Source organism: Primulina eburnea, chromosome 12 (assembly GCF_022965805.1).
Source record: "Primulina eburnea isolate SZY01 chromosome 12, ASM2296580v1, whole genome shotgun sequence".
In the NCBI taxonomy this organism is placed as follows: Eukaryota; Viridiplantae; Streptophyta; class Magnoliopsida; order Lamiales; family Gesneriaceae; genus Primulina; species Primulina eburnea.
Genome location: NC_133112.1, coordinates 37,512,349 through 37,535,071, shown reverse-complemented (window position 1 = coordinate 37,535,071; position 22,723 = coordinate 37,512,349). Strand labels below are relative to the sequence as shown.

Genomic DNA, 22,723 nt, shown 5'->3' with positions numbered 1-22,723 from the left:
CAAATTTAAATTAGAGATGTGAATAAAGTTTATTATTCATTAAACAAGATTAGATATTTTTGACAGTAAATGAAAAAGCATCCCATTCGTACGAAAGAAAGAAAGATAGAATATTATACTTTTCTTAACTGACACACAACATGCTGACGGCTTTTGAACTTAGACGAAGACAAATATTTAAAAAACATTAATTAACTGGATTGATTGTGTGAAATGCTCGTCGGAGGCCACTTTTCATCGGTGGGTAAATGCATGCTTCGCTTTCTAAACAATAAATAGGTGCTGTGCTGAATTCATCTCTACTAGTCACATTAATGCAAGAAGGAACGAATCTCAATCATTTCTTTTGATTTTGTGTAGCAGCGTTAGATTACTAAGAACTCATACCGATCCATCTTCCGGTGGTTGACTTTTCTTTTGATTTGATTTTTCATATTATTTTACACCAAAAACTAATAATAATAATATTATTATTAATTAATTAACTAATAATAAATATAACAGCTGAAGTTGTATTTCTCACGTTCTTTGATTACTGATATACAGACTAATCTTGCAAAATTCAATTTCCTCTCGTCGTAATCGGCGGCTGGCTTTGCTATGGCGGAGATAACCTTCTCCTCCCCCAGCGCCGGCGACCTCGCCACTCGACAACCGGTGAAAATCATACACCTGCAGCACCCTTCCAGCTCTCCCAAAGCCACCTTGTCCTCTTTGGCAAATAATCATGGTGCTTTCTCCACATGGAAAGCCAAGGTGAAGCGGATGACTTTGATGGATTGGATTCAGCTCTTCCTGCCTTGCTCCCGTTGGATTAGCACCTACAAATGGCGTGAATATCTGCACCCAGACCTCATGGCTGGCATCACTGTCGGCATCATGCTTGTTCCTCAGGTATCCTCCCCCACCCTAGTGATTGGTGGAATGGATTCTTTTTCGTTCCCACATGTTTAAATATGAGGGTGGAGGCTAAGCTCACCAATCCGATTTATCGATGTTGCGTAGATTTTTTGTCTATGATTTGGATTCAATATTTTATTTTGTTTGGCTCGTAATAACATTTGAACTCTGCTTTTTTTACGTGTCAAACCAGTCCATGTCCTATGCAAAGCTAGCAGGGCTGCGACCCATTTATGGACTTTGTAAGTCTTATCCATTCTTCTCTTTTTTTCATTGTAATTATGTTTTTTTTTTTCTGGCTGGTTGTTTCCAATTTGGTTATGGGTATTCAAGATCGTTAATTCAATGATATATGAGCTGTTTTTTTTATTAAAAAAAAAAATTATTAATGCGATCATACTTGTTCTACTCAATTGTTGATTCAGCAGCCTGATTAATACCGTTTTCTTGTTTTTCTTTGTAATTCAGATTCTGGTTTTATGCCTATCTTCGTATATACCATTTTCGGGTCATCTCGCCAGCTTGCCATCGGGCCTGTTGCGTTGACTTCCCTCTTGGTTTCAAATGTATTGGGAAACATAGTGGACTCATCGGAACCGTTGTACACGGATCTTGCTATACTGCTGGCACTTATGGTTGGTGTTTTGGAATGTATTATGGGGCTTTTAAGGTGCTGTTTTAGAAGCTTGCATTTTCTTTTAAATCTTTGAAGCTACATCATTCTGTATAAACCTGTGGATCATGCATTTGAATTATTGCCTATTGCCTATGTCCTCTGGCTTAATATACTAGAATCAAAACAGCCTTGCACAACATTTTTGTTTCCCTTGTGCATTGGGAAAATACCAACTGGGTGGTATCGCGGATATAGGTTTTCAACGTCTAATTGAATGAATCATATCTGTGTATGATTATGGAACTTTGGAATAATTGATAACCTAACATCATGTGGCCCTTTCCATTTTTACAAATACTATTAAAATCTTGTTACAAACTGCTTGTAGAAGAAAAGAACTTATTTTCTTCCTTTAAGGTTGAAAACAGTTTCATGCAACATACGTTCTTATATTTATGTTTTCTCAACTAGGCTTGGATGGCTAATTCGGTTCATCAGCCATTCTGTGATTTCTGGTTTTACTACCGCTTCAGCCATTGTTATTGCCCTGTCTCAGGCAAAATATTTCCTGGGCTACAGTGTAGAACGAAGCAGCAAAATAATTCCATTGGTTAGGAGCATAATTTATGGTGCAGATAAGGTACATCTTTTGTCAAGAGCTATAATACTGTTGAAAAGTACTCTATTCTTTGTCAGTTTATCCTTTGTGAAACTGTGATGGGTTCTCCAATAAAATTTTATGTTGCTTTCTGTCTGAAAGATAAATTCATTTCTCTTCTATATCACAATTTATGCAGGTCTTTTAATAAATCCAGTGATGAATAATATATAATAGAATAAGATCTTCAGCTTCATCACAATGCACTCACATCCTTTCATTAAATATTTTCCCAAATGAAAGAATCATTTTAAAGAATTTCAATTATTATTTGCTCTATATTTGAAACAGCTAGCTCTGAGTAATTCCCATTAGATCTGGCTGATGTAATACAATAAAACAGTGGTCCCTTACTCAGAAGATTGCCACGGTCAAGGATTTCTAGTATTATTAGGCCCCATTTTTGTGATTTGATGTTTGGCCAGACAGTTGGGAAGCTAGCAACTTTATAATAAGTCTATTCCACTAGTTGTTATTAACTGAAAGTTAAGAAGGTACCCCCTGATAATTCATTCATGTAATATGTGGGTAGTTTCTCAAGCATTTATCTTAAAACCAACTGTCAATGTGCAGAAAGGTAAAACTAGGCTCTTAGTTTCATAAAAGTTTTGTACAATTGAAAGAGGGCCAAACTAGATGTTGTGAGCCCTTCCTATTTCGTTGGAGGGAATATTAGAATCCTTGTATCAAACCTCCAATGCTCTCAGATTAACAATTCAACTTACTGGGCAAATGAAAAACTATTCTATTTTGAGTTGCCTTAAACTTAAGTGGGAATAATACCTTTTGGCCTTTGCATGATTCTAAACATCTACTCGAGAAACAGTTGACCCTGTTCCTTTGTTAATGTGCGGCTGCAAATTTTAAATTATGAAATTATTGTAGTTGATTCTGAATCATCCTGTAGTTGGTGATGTGATATTATTCTTTTTCAAGTTTCAGTTTATTGATATGTCTTGCATTGGTTTCTGTCACACTTTCCTTAATAAAATAATTCCTCTGTTTTTATTCTTACCGGCTTTTCATTTTCTTCCTTTTTTTCTCTCTAGTTCTTGTGGCCACCTTTCGTCATGGGCTCTATTATATTAGCCATCATTCTAAACATGAAGCACTTGGTATGACTTCAGTTTGCCTTTGATTAAGTGTGACATTTAGGTTTTGTTCCTTATGAATTTTCTTTACGTGGTCTTTGTTTACAGGGACAAACCAGGAAAAATTTACAGTTTTTACGGGCAGCTGGTCCCCTCACAGCTGTTGTGCTTGGTACCGCCTTTGTGAAAGTATACCATCCATCTTCAATTTCATTGGTGAGAACTTCATGAATTTGTAAATAGTCAAGATGTAAACTGGAAAAATTAATCAATATTTGTCTTCAACTACCATGCCTAAGATTTTGAATTCAGTGGAACTGAATGCAACATGTGTAATACTTTTGTCTGCTGTTGTAGGTTGGTGAAATACCTCAAGGTCTGCCAAAGTTCTCTGTCCCAAAAGAATTTGGACATATAAAGTCTCTGATTCCGACAACAATTCTCATCACTGGCGTGGCTATTTTGGTAAGGGGAAATTATCCTTGGTTGGATGTTTATGTATCTCCTTCTCCAAAACTTTATTGCCTGTTTTGTCAATGCACAATCTTCTAGGGGTAAGGAATTATTTATGTTCTTTTTCATTTGCAGGAATCTGTAGGGATTGCCAAGGCATTAGCAGCAAAGAATGGATATGAGTTGGATTCTAATCAAGAGGTCTCTTTTGGTAGACCTTGATTTATTTCTTTTTCCTTTTTCTGAAAATGTTGGATCTTATTGTTTTGATTTTTTCCGGAAATATTTTTTTCATTCCCCAAAATAAAAAAATAATATTTTGTATTTTTTCTCTTATTCACTGCCTTGTACGTGCCCATGCCCCAATGTAATAATTACTTATAACTTAACTTTTCATTATCTCTTAAAATTTTCCATCATTATTCCCTCAAAAAAATTATCCATTATTATATTATGACTTAAATTTTACTGTTTAAAATTTTATTGTTTTTTATCCTACCATTTTGACATGATAAGTTATCTACAATTCCAATTTCATTCTCCAAAAAGGAAATCAATTATACATTTCATATTCCCAAAACATTCCTCAAAAATATTTCCCAAATCTCTCGGCTCAGAACACCTAAAATAATGAAACTTGCAATTTTTAGATTCTCTATCAAAGGTAATTAAGTGTAAGCGCTATTTGATTATTTTTTTCCTCAGAGAAATATATTCATAAATGCATGGGTTCCAATGTTACAATGTTAGTGTGAGTGTATGCATTTGTTCAGACAGACATGTTTTACATATCAACTGCTTGTTTGAATTAGAACATTCAATTTGGTTCATTAGCAATCGCAAAAATACATATTTGATCTAGGGGATAGAGTTGAATTCAACTTACAATTTGTTTCTGGCAGTTATTTGGTCTTGGTGTTGCAAATATTGTTGGTTCATTCTTTTCTGCATATCCTACCACAGGTGAGTTTCCCATTCTTGAACCAAACATTGTACTTGACCTATTTGGTAAATTGTTGAGTGATATCAGATGCATGCGCTGTGTTGCGAATAATGTCAAGTTCTGAGTTTTCTTTATCCATACAGGCTCATTTTCGAGGTCAGCTGTGAATCATGAAAGTGGAGCAAAAACAGGCTTGTCTGGGCTACTAATGGGAATCATCATGGGCTGTGCACTTCAGTTTTTGACACCATTATTTGAATCTATACCCCAGGTTAATATCTAATCATTGTCTTTATTTACTGTTGATATTATCATTTAGGAAATTGTGTAATTACGTAACTGTGAAAAACTGGTTTAGTTACTTATATTACAGCAAAACAATTTCTTTCAAGTTACTTATATTACAGCAAAACAATTTTTTTCACTAGCACATAATTTAGGGCTCTGAACTGTCCAAGGCACTTCATTCTTTGAGGTAAATGGGTAACACTTTATTTTTTCGAAGATTGTCCAGAACAATGTCTCACTAATAAGCAGATTCTGGATGTCTGAGAAAACAGGGCAGCTATAGCTTAGCTATTTTTAATAATCGATGTTAGCTTATTTTGTTGTCTTGAGACTAATAAGTTTGTCCTTTGCTCTGTTTCCTTTTGCAGTGTGCTCTGGCTGCAATTGTGATTTCTGCTGTTCTTGGACTGGTGAGTTTTACTGTTTCTGGCTACCATACGAACTTAAATAAGATTTTATACAGCTGAAACTATTCAGTCTACTTCTATATGGTTGAGGACATAATATTGACCAATATACTTTGTTTTTAGGCAAATAATTAAAATGTTCAATCTCTAAGATGGGAATTATATAATTTTGAAAAATCAGTTTGGCATCCAGGACATTCCCCCAGACTCCAAGTTTTGAGATTTTGTGAATGCACTTACCAATGATACAAATTATAGAACAACAGACTTGTGTTTTTTTTTATTTGTTTTCTTTCAAGAATAAACATGTGCCTGAATTATGGTTTTTGGCGTGGATTCATACGCGTTAATCTTGATTAGCAAATACACTACTTAAAAAGTAGCATCTGACTATCTACATTTGTTCATGGGAAATTTCACATAATTAATCTGACTAGAGTATGTTTGCAATATGTCCATACATTCACACAATCTTAAAAAATAAAGAACTTTAGAAATAAAATTGTCATAATTAAAATTGTGTTCACACATGAATTTGATGAATTTGAAAATCATTACCTATATCCGTTGCCATTTCAATATCTGTTTTGGTCTCAAACAAATTCAGATTTCTGATGTCACACTTTATGAAATGATATCTTAGTCATTGCTTCCTCACAAGTTGCTATCTGTTGATCAAAACTTGTTTCTCTTCTTCAATTAAATAAACGTTTTTTTATGTAATTTCTCAATCTTTCTGGAGTGTATATTCATGTGTATGGAATTTGACATCAATATTCACGTAAGATCGTATGCATCTTGTTTCCATACCAGAAGTCAATGATTTGTTTTATTTTATTAGGATTTGAGATCTTGTTGTGTTTTTCATGTTAACGCTTAAGGCGGCATGGTGGTGAAGTGTGTGTTGCTTACATCGTTCAGCTGCTAAATTGCACATACAATGTCGCACTTCATGTTTTCAGGTGGATTACGGTGAGGCTATCTTCTTGTGGCGTGTAGATAAGAGAGACTTCCTTCTCTGGACCATTACTTGCATTGTGACCTTGTTCCTTGGGATAGAGATTGGTGTGCTTGCCGGTGTAAGCATAATGATCTTATTTCAGTATCTTATTTGAAATTATTTGAACTGTGGAGAAAATTGAATTCTTGCGCTTTTACCATCACGTGGAAGCTGCTTTAACATCAATGATGTATTATAATTGAGGCTTGGAACTTCTCAAATATCAGTAGCTAGTCAGTATCCGTTGTGTCTATATATTTTATTTCCTACATCTTATTATTTTTTACTGAAGCTGTATTTCCTTCTCATCATATACAGTTAAATAGTTAATACAGTTAAACTATATGATAGAAAATATAATTGTGTTCCCTTTACTTTCATTATGCCACTCTCGTATCTATTTTGCTTTTGATTCTGGATTAAGCACATCTTATTAATTGCCATGCTCCCCCTTCCCATATGATGCTCAGGTTGGTGTTTCACTTGCTTTTGTCATCCATGAATCAGCTAATCCACATATCGGTAAGTCTTGTCTTCATTGTTATACATTGTCTCATAGCTCGAAGTAGAACTAACAGAAGAAATCACCTCTATTTTGGAGTATTGCTTGCTTTCTCTATACTTTTGAAACCTCATGTAAATCAGCAATAATTTACTGTTTGTTATTTATTAGTCTTCTATCCTTTCTCCTGAGACTTTGGTAGGTTGCATTATAGTTCTGGTTTCTGCAACAAACTTTGAGATTGCAATTTTATTTGTGGTCGAGGCCACAATGTGAATTATGAGATTGAGATGATTTCTGCAGCTATATTGGGCCGCCTACCTGGCACCACTGTCTATAGGAACACCCAACAGTACCCAGAAGCATATACTTACAATGGAATAGTGATTGTTCGGATAGATGCACCTATCTATTTCGCAAATATAAGTTACATCAAGGACAGGTGAGAATAAATATTCTATGAAGTTGCATTGCATAATTTTTTCCTACTAATGCGACTTCACCTTTATTTAGTTATTTTATAAATCTCAAGCCATTAAGTTTTCTGTCACCAGGCTGCGAGAGTATGAAATTGAAGATGATGGATCTACAAAACGTGGACCTGAAGTTACAAGAGTTCATTTTGTAATCCTTGAGATGGCACGTAAGTTTATTTTGGCGGTACTTTAAGCTCGTGGTCCTTTCAATCTCTTGATGATCAATTCATTTGTAGAATTGGATTTTGCCATACGGAAATGGCTCATATTTCTCTGCATTAAGCTTAACAATCACCAGGAATTTGATGAGGAAATATTCTGAGAACATTTTAGGCCTCCAAATCGAGTCTCTCACTCGTGTATTTGAAAATTGTTCTTTTTGTTTCAGCCATCACTTACGTAGACTCTAGTGCTGTTCAGGCTTTAAAAGACTTGCATCAAGAATATAAGTCACGGGACATTCAGGTACATCCGAAGAACTCATTGTCTTCTTTGATAAGATTAATTCAGATAATAACAGCTCGATTCAAATTCAGATTGCCATTTCCAATCCAAATCGAGAAGTTCTGCTGACGCTAACAAAAGCTGGAGTGGTCGACCTGATAGGGAAAGAATGGTATTTTGTTAGAGTACACGACGCAGTCCAAGTTTGTCTTCAACATGTGCAGAGCTTAAATGATTCATCACCATCCCCTAGGACGCCGATGTCAATGCTGGAGGACAAACCGAGCCTTTTCCAAAGATTTTTGAAATATAAACCACAAGAATCATCCCCATCTCAACTGGAATCAGGTAACAGGCAAAGTCTCATCTCTAAAGATGAAACCAATCATTTGGAGCCACTATTAACAAAGAAGTCATGATGAAATAATAATATATAGCTGCCTACATTTTATATGCTTGTAAAGTTGAGGCATCACCATTTCTATGTTAATAATTATATAATCATATTTATGGTTGGAATAATTCGTTGATTGTAAATTATATGTTTGATCCAATTTATGTAAGTGTTGTATAAGGTGTTTTTCAATTTGATTTGTGCTTTCTCAAAGCAACGCTTGTAAAAGCTCCACTGATAAGACATGCATTGAAAGCATGCCATGATCTAGGTGAATATTTGTTTGTAATAAAGATATTTGGATTGTAAAAAATATTTTTGGGTTGTGCATAAAGTTCATGAAAGGCCTGTGTAAAATTTATACACCTTCCATAATTTTTCAAGTGCATTTCTTGTGAAATCACCTAACTGTATGAAAATATATGTGATTGCCAACCTATTTGCTTTTGAATTGAACAAAATCTTCCCCATATTATATTAGTTTTTTATTTTTTAAAAGGAAATATTTTTATGTGTATGAAATATATGGTATAGCAAAATTAACTTATAATTTATTTGCGTCCGGTGTTTAATGTAGAAAACAATTAATAAAATTTACGATCTCATTAGTTTTGCTGGTAAACTGTTAGCTTGATGTTTCACATGTTCACCTTTATTTTCAATGGTTATATAATTGCTTGACTCTACATTGCTATTATTTACTCAATTGTTATCAACATAATACAAAAGTAGTTTATTTTGAATTATTACTCGACAAATATAACTAACTTCTTGCTATAACTACTTGAGCTTTAAACTGAAATCAACTTCCGTCATCATTTCAAACTTGTAACTTTTATAACTAAAATCAATTCATGGTCACTATAATTATTTAATTCTTAATTATATTAAATTTTGTAGTATTGATGTTAGGATCGTGTTATAATTTAGAAGGGTGAATAAACTCTTTTGAAATTTTCTTTAAAAGCTTGAGCTATAATAGTTTGTTCTTGAGATGTTCAAAAAAAAATTTCAAGCACCGAGAAATTACATCGAGTTTGATTTTCAAACTAAGAAGAAGAAATTCAAAATAATCCCTCTAAAACGGATTAAACATTTTGTAAAACATTTAAATGATATACAAGTTGAATGTGTAAAAACGGTTTGGTTGAAGCATTTTATCAAATAATTTGTACGCAATATTTTGGTATTTGAAAGACACAAAAACTGCTTCAACTATGCTTACCAAAAACTGTAGCAAAAGTAATTAAATACAATAAATAAATAGACACTAATTTATTTATAGATGTTCGAAGATTATCAAATCACGTGTCACCTCTTCTTCCCATTTGAATGATTCAGTCGAAGAATATGATTTATACAACAATGTGTACAAATCCATTTCGATTTAGGAGTTATCCCTTGCCTATTCGAAACTCCTAGTACACTCGTTAAAACTGTTGTTAAAAGACATAAGACAATGGTTTTTACAAAAATCATTGTCGTATGTCTGTTGTTGTTTGCAGAATTTCTTGTAGTGTTGGAAGGACCAAGTGTATTTCTCGGTTTCATTTTTAGATGACTATAAGGAGGTGAGCGTTTTAGTGGCCTGAACAGATATACAACTTTGAAAAGATTAAATTTTAAATATATATATATAATTGAATTCAAATAAACATTAGATTAATTCCACGAACTTAGAATTTTAATTTTTTAATATTATATATGTATATAATATAATACATATATAATATTAAAGAAATTAAAATATAATATAATACATATATAATATTAAAAAAATTAAAATTCTAAGTCCGTGGAATTTATCTATTGTTTATTTGAATTCAATTCATCGACCGCAACTTCTACATATTGAGAAAGAAAGAGAAAATGGGAACATAATATTTTCGATTTTTTTCGTCTTTGTGATTTATCAGTTTATTCAATCGATAAATCGACTTCAATTCTAATGTCATTGACACGAGTTCTTCGATTTTAGGTATAAATTTCATATTTTTGGCTATATTTGAAATTCGTCGATTTCTGAAATAAATCCGATAAATTGTTAAATTATATCAAATTAAAGATTGTTACATTGTGTACGATTAATATAAAATTTTATTTGAGTTATTTGGAATTATTTCTAACTTATTATAACGAGAAATTTCAATAGTTGAATTGAAATTGAGACGCTGTTTGTCAGTTGTTGGTCAATCAATTTATATATTCGGAATCTGCGAGATATATGTTATCTTTTTATATGAATTTTATATATTTTAATGGATACTTTGATATAACATATTATGTGAAGTTAATTTATTTAGGATGTATTTGATGTTAGTATGGTTCAACCAAATAGATTGGGATATTAAGATGAAGATTTATTATCGAGATTTTTATTTTGTTAAATGTATTGATATTAGGTTATTTGATGTTATATATTAAGGCTGTTATGATTGTTTTGATATGGTGACAATAATATGATAATTATTATTGAATTATATAGATATATCACAAGCCTCGAGATCCAAGAAATATCCAGATTATATATATAATCAATTATCAGTTACGTGTTGACGTATGAGCTTATATTATTATTTCTAAGTATTGGCGAATACTATTGCATTGAACGATGATAAATCACCAGGAATGGGTACTTTGATATTATATTTGTTATTGTTTATTATTGTTGATGTTGTTGTCTGCCGGTTATTGTGCAATGATTTGTTGTTTTTGCAATATTAGGGGAACAATGTGTTGTTGATGTTGTTTGTCATAGTATTAGGGGAACGGCGTTTGTTGATATTGTAGGTCGTGATATCTCTCGTTGTTTAAAAATCAGCGAAGGGGTGGTACGAATAAGTCAGGGAATATTCCTTTATAATTTCAGTTAGATCTTATGTTGTTAGTATAATTGTTATGTATTACGATGATATTTGTTGTATATGCTCAGTCTTCATAGGTTGTTTCTATTGGATAAGTTATGTGAATAGTGCTGGGACAGAATATAGGAGAATGATCAGATGTGTCTAGTTAAGGAAATAATGTAATTGATAGCAGATAGAGGTAGTATAGTTATTGTCGTAGTTGAGTTATGTATTGTGTAATTATTATACTGTTTCTAATACACTGATGTAAATAATAAGTAAATTGCACTATTTTTTTGTATATACATTATATTATGATATATTCAAAAGAAATTTGTTATGCTTATTACGTTACATATTGTATGATTACGTGCCAAGATATGGAGAGCCAAATTTGATGGTCTCGGAGCATATGTTAGATGTTTGGGATGGTTCGGAGTTGGGTTTGTTTGTGATGAGAGAGTTGGAGGGTGATATTGTCTACTTGTGTCTATGCATTTGATTTTTTTTTTAATGATTTATTGTTCTTTAGCTGCGTGTGCTTTTTTGTGAAGAATGTGATAATGGATTGTAATTGTTACATATTATGGTTAACAATTTGATTTTCAGTGATTACAACTAGAGAACAAGGACATCCATACGAGGGAATGGATGATGTTGACATTGTGTTTGAGCAGATGAATTCATTTTCACCTCCTTCTACAGTAAATGTACCTGCAGAGCAAACTTTATTGTCTGGTGACTTGAGTCTGACACAATTTAGTATTTATCTTCTGCAAGATTTGTTAGTTCTGAGACTGAGGAACGAGCGGAAAAGTGTACTGAGAGGCTATAGAAGATATTTGTGATTGTTATTTGTGCCACGTCTTTTTGGTTACGATTAGCTATATTCCATTTTTCGGGAATGTGCTATTGTGGTGGCAGACGATTGGGGCTAGATTGAGAGCATGTGGTCGTACTGCTGATTGGTATGTGTTTCGATCTCGTTTTCTTGATAAGTATTTTTCTATTGCATCAAGACAAAAGAAAGAAGAGAATCTTAAGAGTTGAGACAAGGAGTATATATGTTGCTGAGTATGAGTCTCGGTATTCTACTCTATTGAAGTATATGCAACATGTTGCTATGAATGTTCATGCTAAGATGATACATTTCTTGAGAGTGTTGAATTTACAGTTGTTTGATCATGTGCAATTTAAAAACCTGGTATTGTTTGAAGATGCAGTGACGATGGCTTAGTTGACTGAGTTAGTGATGCAGGAGTATGAACTTCAGAGACGATTACCAAAGCTGACTAGGGAGTCATTGCGATCATAGGGGCAATCCTTTAAAGTTCAGAAAAGTTCATATTCTTCTACATCATCATTTGGGAATTGTCGATTTGATCCATGACGTGTTGAGAGCCATGGGGTAGTTGTCAGTCTATTCAGGGACAGAGAAGGGAGTCTATAGTGGTGAGGTGTTTTCGTTGTAGGAGACATCATCTGATCAAATAGTGCACACAGACCGAGATCACATGTTATGAGTATGGTGGTGTGGGTCATATGGAAAAGAGTGCCCTAGCCGTGAGGGGCAATGAGAGTCCAGGAGTGATAGAGACAGATCCTCGGAGAGAAGAGGACGACAACCTCAGTAGTCTACACCACGACCTTCTGGGGAATAGACACGTATGTAGAGGTTGATCTGCCTCAGGCACATGTGTATGCTTTGACATGAGAGCAGGCAGAGGAGGCACGAAAGGAGATGATAGTGGGTAAGTATTATTTATTTTTTTATCTTGCTTATATTCTTTTTGATACAGGTGTCTCACATACTTTTATATCGTCGAGGTTTGTTATTGAACATAATATGTGATCGTCTCCATTTTCTATGCCTCTTTCTATTTCGACACCCTCTGGAGTTGATATTTCAGTCATATCTATCATATCAGATTATGTTATTTCTTATGAGGTTTACAAGTTGAGATCTGACATGATTATCCTGAAGATGATTGATTTTGATTGTAATATAGGAATGATGTGTTGTGAAGATATTTTGTGATTGTTGATTGTTTTCAATGAATATTATATTTCTACAAATATAGAGAGAGGGTTGGATATTTTAGGGGAAGAGTTCTCGTCTCGTGTTACGTTGGTATCGGCTATCTGCTATCTGGATCTCTCGGTTATTGGAGCATGTTCATGAGGGCTATCTGATTTATGCTATAGATGTGATGGAAAAGAATAAAGAGGTGAGAATAGTAGAGATACATGTAGTTGTTGAGTTTTCTAATGTATTTCTTGATGAGATTCTAGGTTTCCCACTATTACGTGAGGTGGAGTTCAATATCGAGTTGATGTCAGATACTTCCTCTTTCTCAGGTGCTCCTTACAGAATGACATCAATAGAGCTAAGAGAGTTGATCAACCCTAGTTACAGGATTTGCTAGACAAGAGATATATCCGTCCGATCCTGTTGTTTGGTCTTGGAGTGCACCAGGCCGATTTGTAAAAAAGAAAGATGAAACGATACGACTTTATATTTACTATCAACAGTTGAATAAGATAACAATTAAGAATACATATATTTTCCCTCGTATTGATTATTTTTTTATTAGTTGAAAGGGACCTCTGTGGATTTGGAAAATATTTCTAATATCAATATGGAATGTATGTTTTCTTTAAACTTCCCCTCTTGTTTTTAAGAGAATAAAAATTACTATAATTGTTTTTTTCGCATATACATTTTTTAATAGTAAATTTTGTTAAAGCTAATTTACATTAAAAATTAAAATATAAATTAAATATATTGAATTTTTATTTTGTCCACTATTTTTTTTATACACATATGCTGAATAGTATATACAACTAATATCCATTTACATGCATTAAGTGCTTATGCAATTTCAATATTTGTTTAAACGTGATAATTTTTATTATTTTAAATAATGTTTTTTTTTCATTTTTTTTATTTGGAGTAATAGATTATCCAAAAAGTTAAAAATATAGATAAAGATAAGATTAAATATATAAAAAGAAAGGATATTTTAGGAAAATATAAAATCATTTATATAATTAGAATATAATTATAATTTTAAATAAAGATTTATCAAATCAATTAGAAGTTTAATTAAATATGAATAATATATATATATATATATATATATATAAATATAATGGATAATAATAAAATATTAAAAGAGTAAAATAGCGAGATGTTTCAAAAAAGTTAAAACTTTGTGATAAATTAATGGTGCAAATTTTGGGCTGATAAATTTGTTAGTTTAAATAATTGGAAAACCTATATAAAACCAACATCGATTATCAACTTCTTTTTTTTTATCATCGTTATCAAATTTAACTACCTAATCAATAAATCTTTTTTAAAAGAAATCAAGGAATGTTGAAGTTTGGAATTAAATTGCTCAAATATGCAAAAGCCTCGATCGTGTGCTGCATGTGGAGCTTTGTAACCCATGCATTTAGATAATTAATTAGTCCTCATGGTGTGTTAATTGTCCAACTGATTGATTAATTGCACCATATAATTATACAATCAATTATACATTATTTTAATTATCTTTAGTATGTCTATTGTGAAACGATATCACGATTTATATCATTGAGACGCGTTAATGATTCTCTTATTTACAATAATAAGTAATATTTTTGGAATAAAAAAATAATAATTTTTCACGAATTATTTAAATATGATATATGTCTCAAAAAATTGACTCGTTGTGTTTTTATCTTTGTTTATTATACCAATCCCAACATTTGATACTTAGATTATCGTATTTCATCATTTGGCTGAGTTTCTTTTTTTTAAAAAAAAAAAAAAAGGGCCTGTGTAGAATTAATAAATTTGGGGAGTTACCATTATTAATATGTGTCAACTGCACCAGAAAACTAGTAGTAATTAATCTCCAAAAAGAAATCTTCAAATTATTTGTCGAAGGTAGGTAATTTTGTCAGATCCGATTTAATGATATTTGTACTTTGACTACTCAACCACCCTTCCTTTATAATTAAAACATGCACTAATAAAGATTTCCTAATTTGAAATTTGTATTACGAGTTCAATAGAGTCAATATCCAAGGAATTTATTAAATATAACTTTAAATAAAAAAATATATATATATATATTATTTATTTATTATTAATTACTACAAGATGAAACTCGTAGAGAAAATAAATTTGGCAGGTCAACTTTAAACTTCCATTGTAGTAATTTTTTTTATTTATTATCCTGTTTTTTAGTAGTAATTTTTCTACAACTAAATTTAGATTTATTCACTATTTTACAAGCACAATATATATGATGAAATAATAATTATATGTTTTGTCAAAAAGAACACTAGCATACATAATACGACTAAATTTTGAATGACTATGTACCATTAATTAAAGTTAAATCACTCAACCTTTAATAATAATATTAATAATACTTTATGATTATGATATAGTATGGGGCCGCAACATCTTTTTAAATATTAATAAATTGATGATCACGTGCCAACTGCCAACACAAAACTTAAAGACGACCCCATATTATTAATCGTTTGTGCACACACCAACTGGCAAATAAAATTATGTTTTCTTTTTTCCAAAATAAACTGGATTTCAAATCCAACCGTAAATCTTCATTCTTTCCATTCCCATTTTTTTTTTCAAAAAATAAAATAAAAACCTAAAATCACATTCCTGTCATGATCTTTAAAAGTCTGAGCAAATATATGTATTATTATTTTTTTAAATCGGTATAGTTGAATTTACTGATAAAAAATATTGTATAAATACAAAAGTATGGTATATTTGTATTGTTTCTCTGATGTCAACTTTTACTATAATATGAAGGTCTCGTATGATTTAATAGTACAAAATATGTTAGACCTATTTTATTGTGGTGATGAGAATCAAAATCAGTAAGAATAACACCAATCAGAAGATAATGCAAAGAAGTAGCTTTTGACTCGCTTTACCAGAAGCAGTACTTTAGTTAGTGTTCAACGGCTTAGTATAACAGTAGCAGAACTTAGCCTTACTGGATCAGTACTCAACGGCATTTCACTCAATCGTTTCTATCTTAAATGTTACCGTTATTTTACCTAGTACCAAGCATTAATTACACCATTAAATGTTGTATGAAGTCATTTAATTCGCTTTACATACCCATTTTGGTAAGAAACAAGATTGCTTGTGTTGAAAGCTTTTTGCAGGATCTTTTTTTGAATCCAACTTCTATAATCAAAAACGCCTCTTTTGATTTCTGATAGAAACAGCTTTACATACCCATTTTGGTAAAAAAAAAAAAAAAAAAAAACAAGATTGATTGTGTTGAAAGCTTTTTGCAGGATCCTTTTAAGGAATAAAGTTGTTTCTATCAGAAATCAAAAGACGTGTTTTTTATTATAAACGTTGGATTCAAGTTATCTATATATATGGATCAAAACCATTTAGAGAATTAGGCTGATCATTCTATCCATCCAACGCTACATTGAGCAACCGCAAACCGATCATCATCTTCTAAGCTCAAACTTGCAGAAAAGCAGTACACGCTTCATATTATACATCTGATCTTTGGAAATCATTTTGTACTGTTATTTCTTCATCTCTTCAAGCAAAACACTTTACTACTTACTGAAGAAGAGTTTGTAATCCGGAAAAGAGTCTTTTCCAGAACGTTGTTGTATTGAACTATTGTATTGAGTTAGTAAGAGTTTCAGTAGGCAAAAGATAAGCCCTACTGAAGTGGGAGTGTACAAGTGTGTACTGTAAAAACCAAAGTCTTTTAGTGATACCTTCTGGAAACAGAAGAAGGAGAGACATAAAATATTTTATCTTCGAACTTCCAGAAACAACTACTGTTTTAATTGCCTACTGTTATTACTATTTTCACCTTACTCCATCGGATCGTTTCCGCACTTACTTTTGTGATCAGCTGGACTTACACTCGAACAAGAACATCTACAATCTCTAACAGAATTCTAGAACTCTTTGCAAAAACTATCATCAAAGGAGAAGAGTTTATTCACCCCCTCCTCCCCCTCTAAACTCTACATCGATCCTCAACAAAATATGTTAACCCGTTATTAGAAAATTTTTATTAAATAAGTTTATATGTGAATAATTATGTCTTGTGAATTGTTTTTTAAGTTAAGTCCAAAATTAAAGTAATCGATTAAAGTTTGTTGGGCTTTAATGTATATAATAGGTTGTGAGTCTTTATTAGAGAAATGAAGTGTGATTTCTGTTTTTGTCATCAGCTAAAACAGAAATATAAGAAGATAATGCTAGACATTTATCTATTTACGGGTTATGGTCCCCGGATCACGTTTAATCGTGTTCCTATACATTATAGAAAATATATCTGAAGAGAAAACAAAAGTATTGTCTCAAATAAGAACACGTCGATCTGGAAGATTAGGAACTCTCTCTTAATACGTAAGGTTTATATTTCAGGTACACTTTCTCTTAAGTTTTATGTCAAATTCTTAATGATTTAGCATAATTCATTTTGTGGTTATATGGATTTTTCTCAACAACTGTCTCAGAGCTACTCATGCTTGAATAATTAAGATTTGTTTAAAGTTTAGGAATATTATTTGGATCCAGATCTAGAAAAAAAATTATTTGAAATTTTTTTATATGGCTTCAGAACTAGAGAAGATTTTGGTTGAAAACAAATTTTGAAGATTTGGTGTAGAGATTTTGGCTGAAAATTTTAAATATTTGGTATGAAGATTTCTATTTTTTGTCTAGTTTTTTATTTTAACAAATTATTTAGAGGAAAATTGAAAATTTGGGCAAAACATTTCACCAAAATGGGTCTAGGGCACACCTACGCACCCAAGACTGTCCCCAACAGGCCCAGGCGTGCAGGGGTGCTATTTCAGGAAACGCAAAATTTTTATAAATTTTTTTAAGCATTCAAGTGATTTGGTTTGGGTAAAAAAATTTAAATTATTCAAATAATGATAAGGTTATATATATTTTAAAATAGATTTACTGAAATAAAATTTAGTCAAAATGGCCTCTTTTATGGAGATCAATCTTATTTTAAAATATAAAAAAGACTTTTTGGTGTGTGTAATATGTATGAATATTGTTCGGCCCAAAAGAAATTCAATATTTAATATAATTATATATGCACTTGTGGTGGTAAACATGTGATAATTGTTCGATTTTTCATGCGAGTTATAAATCGATCAAAAGAATTTTTATTTGACATGATAGTTACTATCAGTGTTTGACTGTTGCGCTCAGATATCACTTACAAGTTAATTTTTTGTCCAAAAATAAAACATTAATGGAGTGATCAGTTTCTTGTTATAGGTTTTACATTATATGAATTTATTAATTATTTTATTTGAATATTTTGTTCAATTTTGATTCATGCGATATTCATTCCAACATTAATTATATTCTCATGTTAAATGACTCAAATTTTAAAATGTGGCTAGAGAATTTATTGTTACTAATCGGAATCATGGATTTGGACTTTGCGATAAGAGTTCACTCTCTTCTCATCATTATGTATAAGAGTACCTCTGATAAAAAGAGGGATTTTGAAAAGTGAGAGATGTCGAATCGCATGTGTATGATGATAATTAAACGAGCCATTCAGAAAATATTAAGGGGCACCAATCTAGCTAGCGACATTTATATGACTAAGGAATTCCTTAAAACCTTGAAAAGAGGTTTGCTAAGAGTGAAAAATCTGAAGTTAGTACACTCCTGGAAAGCTTAGTTTCAATGAGATACATGGGTAAGGGCAACATAAGGGACTACATCATGAAGATGTCTTATCTTGGTTCAAGGTTGAAAAACTGAAAATTGACCTATCTGAGGTTTGCTAGTGCATTTGGTTTTGATATCTCTTTCTCCACCGTTTAACTAGTTTAAGGTGAGCTATAACTGTCAGAAAGAGACTTGGTTTCTGAATAAGCTCATATCACAATGTGTTCATGAAGAGAAAATGTTAAAGTAAGACATGATAGAAAGTGCTCACTATGCCTCTTAAATCGAAAGATAAAGGAAAGAAGATGAATGACAAAGAAACTGCAGATACACATCCTCCGAAAAGACAACAGAAGAATTCTAGTGATTCTCAGAGTTTTGGTTGTTTCTTATGTGGTAGTGTTGATAATATAAAGAACCAATGCACAAATTATCACGTTTGGTGTACTAATAAATGTTTGCTTGGATTGCTTAAAACCAAGTGATTATTGTTGGTGACGGCAACGAAGTTGAAGTGGAAACAATATAGAAATTTAGATTATCTTTAAAGGCTGAAATATATTGGGATATTTTTGAAAAATTTATTGTATAATATTTTAGACGAAATTTGATTTTCATCTCTGCATTAGAGACATTCGGTTATTCTTATTCATTTTGAAATGGAATATTCAGTTTATTTCATTATTCAAAATTGGTTTGTTTCAAAATAAGATAATATTTATTCTTTGAATTTTATAGCTTCATTTAATGAATCACTGTAGACAAGTAGAGACATTAAAAAAAATTAACCAAAGAGAATTTATCCACGTTATGCCATAAGAAATTGGGTCATACCTATGAAAGATAATAAGGAGACTTGTGTCAAACAAAATTCTCGAGCCTTTATATTACATAGATGTTAATAATTGTATAAAAGAAAAATAAACCAACAAAAAGATATTTGAAGCTAACAGGAGTTCAGGCATCTTAGAACTTATACATACTGATATTTGTAGATTATTCCCTTCGGATTCTTGGAATGGTCAACGGTATTTTATATAGTTCATAGACAATTTTTTAAGATATATCTTCATTTATCTCATTCATGGAAAGAAACAATCGTTGGATGTGTTAAAAAGTTATAAAGCTGAAGTTGAAAACCAACTTGGCTTAAAGATTAAAAGTGTTATATCTGACTGTGGTATTGAATACTATATTAGATATGATGGTTCAGGGAAACAATGTCCATGAAGTTTTGCTAGATTTCTAGAAGAATGTCGTATCGTCTGACAATATACTATGCCGAATTTGTCCACTATGAATGATGTTGCTGAAAGGAGAAACAGAACGCTTAAGGACATGGTGAGAAGTACGATTAGTCATTCTACATTACCAGAATCACTCTGGGGAGAAGCACTAAAGACCTCAATTTATATATTTAACAGGGTTCGAACTAAAGTAGTAACCAAAACCCCTTATAAATTTTGGATAAGAAAAAAGCGTGGTCTTCAGAATTTGCATGCTTGGGTATGTCCAATTGAGGTAAAGCCTTACAAGCCTAATGAAAAAACTGGATCAAAGACGATAATTTGTTATTTTATTGGATACTCTAAAGATTCAGAGGGTACAAGTTTTATGATCCCACGAGTAAGTCGATTTTTGAGTCAAGAAATGCCCGCTTCTTTGAGGATGCTGAGTTTGCAAGGGAAGATAAAGTAAGAGTTATTATTTTTGAAAAGGATTATGTAAATATTCCCACAAGTGTTTTGAGCATTGATCAGGATCATACTTTTCACCTTGACCAAGACACAAAACAAGAAGACAATATTGTAGATCGTCTCATTCCATATGAACAAGCTCAAGCACCTCCAAAACTTATGTCATTAAGGAGATCCACTAGAGAGCGGAGAAATGCAATGTAAAATGATTACATTGTATTTCGTCAAGAACATGAGGCAGGCAATGTAATGATGTAGGATGATCCTATCAACTTCCGTCAAGTCATGAAAAGTTCCAACTCTCAAAAGTGGATCATGTCATGAATGAAAAGATAAAGTCCATGAAGAACAATGACATATGGATCTTATCTCATTGCCTAAAGGTGTGAAGCCTATCGGTTTCAAATGAATATTTAAAACCAAGAGATATTCGAAATAAAATTTGGAAAGATATAAGGATCGTCTTGTCGTTAAAGATTTTACACTGAAAGAAAATATTGATTATTAATTGACTTTCTCTCTGGTTTTTTCGAAAGATTCTTTGAGGATTATAATGGGTTTGGTAGCGTATTTCAAACTTGAGTTACATCAGATGGATATAAAGACTGTGTTTTTAAATGGTGACATTGATGAAATGATTTATATGAAATATCCAGAAAATTTTGAGTCTAGAGACAAAATAATACGATTTGCAAACTCGGGAAATCCATCTATGGGCTCAAACAGTTATCTTGACATTGATATTTCAGGTTTCATTTAATGATTATCTTATTTGGTTTTGAGATGCATTTGTTCGATGATTGCGTATACCATAAGTTCAATGGGAATAAGTATGTTTTTCTGGTTTATAAGTTGATGACTTTTTACTCACTACAACGATATAGAGATGTTGCATAACCAATGATCAATGAATATCCATGTGGCTAAGTGAGGCAATTTTAGTCTCCAGTATCCCAAGAATGATTTTGAGGAAAATGATATGCAAAGGATTCTCAATGCCTCGGAAGTGGGGAATCTAATGTGTTGTTCAATTTTATATAATTTATGATATGAGAACATGAATGAAATGTTGGGAAGATATTTAAATAATCTAGGAGTAAAGTACTGGAAATCAGTCAAACAAATATTACGGTAACAAAGGATTAAATGTTTACGTATCGGATGTTTAGATCAGTTTGAGATCATTTTGTCGACTAAATCTGATTTCATGGTATACCATATTTGCAGGCAGAAGGTGTTGTCTCATGAAAGAATGCTAGAAGGTTATTTATCATAGCATTTTTATCATGACAGTAGGTTTTATATCTTGTTATGTTGCATCCAATCAAGTTTAAGGCTTTTTAAGAAATAGTTCAGAGTGAATAATTGTCTATAAATCACTTCAGTACAAACTCCATAATTGTGAATCCAATTATTAAAGGACTACACCCAAAAGGTTTTTTGTACACATTATTTGCATGATTGTTTGGAAAATTGAGGATATTTAGCTTTTGTGTGAGTTTGTAATTTTAAAATTTTTTATAGACATGTTCAGTAATTCAGTTTACGACTATGTAAAGTTATTTCTGCATAATTAAATGCCAATTTATTCACTCTAATCATGGTTAAATTTTGATCTCAATAAGGTTTAAGGAGGACTTTTTGACATGTTGTAATTATATTGCATGAATTTTCCATATTACACATCAGCTTCATAATCTGTGTCATTCAGTTGTATTGGAATATATGACTATTGATGAGTCTAGTTACCTTGATCCTATGTCGGTGTGACTGATGGACCAGATTGGTTATAGATACAATTCAGAATGACAATATTTTCGAGCTCATAAGATTACATTCACAAGCATAATTATAAAGTTACACATATAGGCCAAATGAGAGATTTTTAGATCAATTTTATTTATATTAGCTTATATGTGAATAATTATGTGTTGTGAGTTGTCTATTAAGTTAAGCCCAAAATTAAAGTGATCAATTAATTTTTGACTACTAGGCATTAATATATATAATAAGTTGTGAGCCTTTAATATGTCGAGACGTAAGTATAATTTCTTTTTTTATGATTAGCTAAAACAGAAATATCAGAAAATAATGGTATACATGACCTATATATGATTTATGATCCCAGGATCGCGCATAATCACTTTCATATTATCTTCCTCTATGATAGAAAATAGATCATAATAGAAAACTAAATAATTCTCTCAAAGAAATATGTTTTGATATGGAAATCATGAATCCATTTTTAAGGCGTAAGGATCATGACTTCAGGTACGTTTTTGCTTTTCAAT

General features: G+C 31.7%; 1 protein-coding gene across 1 annotated transcript; it reads left to right on the top strand.

The window, feature by feature from the left end:
• The first annotated feature begins 522 nt into the window (after positions 1 to 522).
• LOC140807545 (sulfate transporter 4.1, chloroplastic-like) lies at positions 523 to 8,533 on the top strand. Its single transcript, XM_073164448.1, has 17 exons — positions 523 to 894; positions 1,094 to 1,142; positions 1,369 to 1,570; positions 1,988 to 2,156; positions 3,224 to 3,289; positions 3,374 to 3,481; positions 3,623 to 3,730; positions 3,854 to 3,919; positions 4,621 to 4,681; positions 4,805 to 4,932; positions 5,318 to 5,359; positions 6,319 to 6,435; positions 6,827 to 6,878; positions 7,162 to 7,300; positions 7,413 to 7,501; positions 7,723 to 7,799; positions 7,871 to 8,533. The coding sequence occupies exons 1-17, from the start codon at positions 601 to 603 to the stop codon at positions 8,195 to 8,197; spliced, it is 2,094 nt and encodes a 697-aa protein (XP_073020549.1). The 5' UTR covers positions 523 to 600; the 3' UTR covers positions 8,198 to 8,533.
• Positions 8,534 to 22,723: the final 14,190 nt, after the last annotated feature.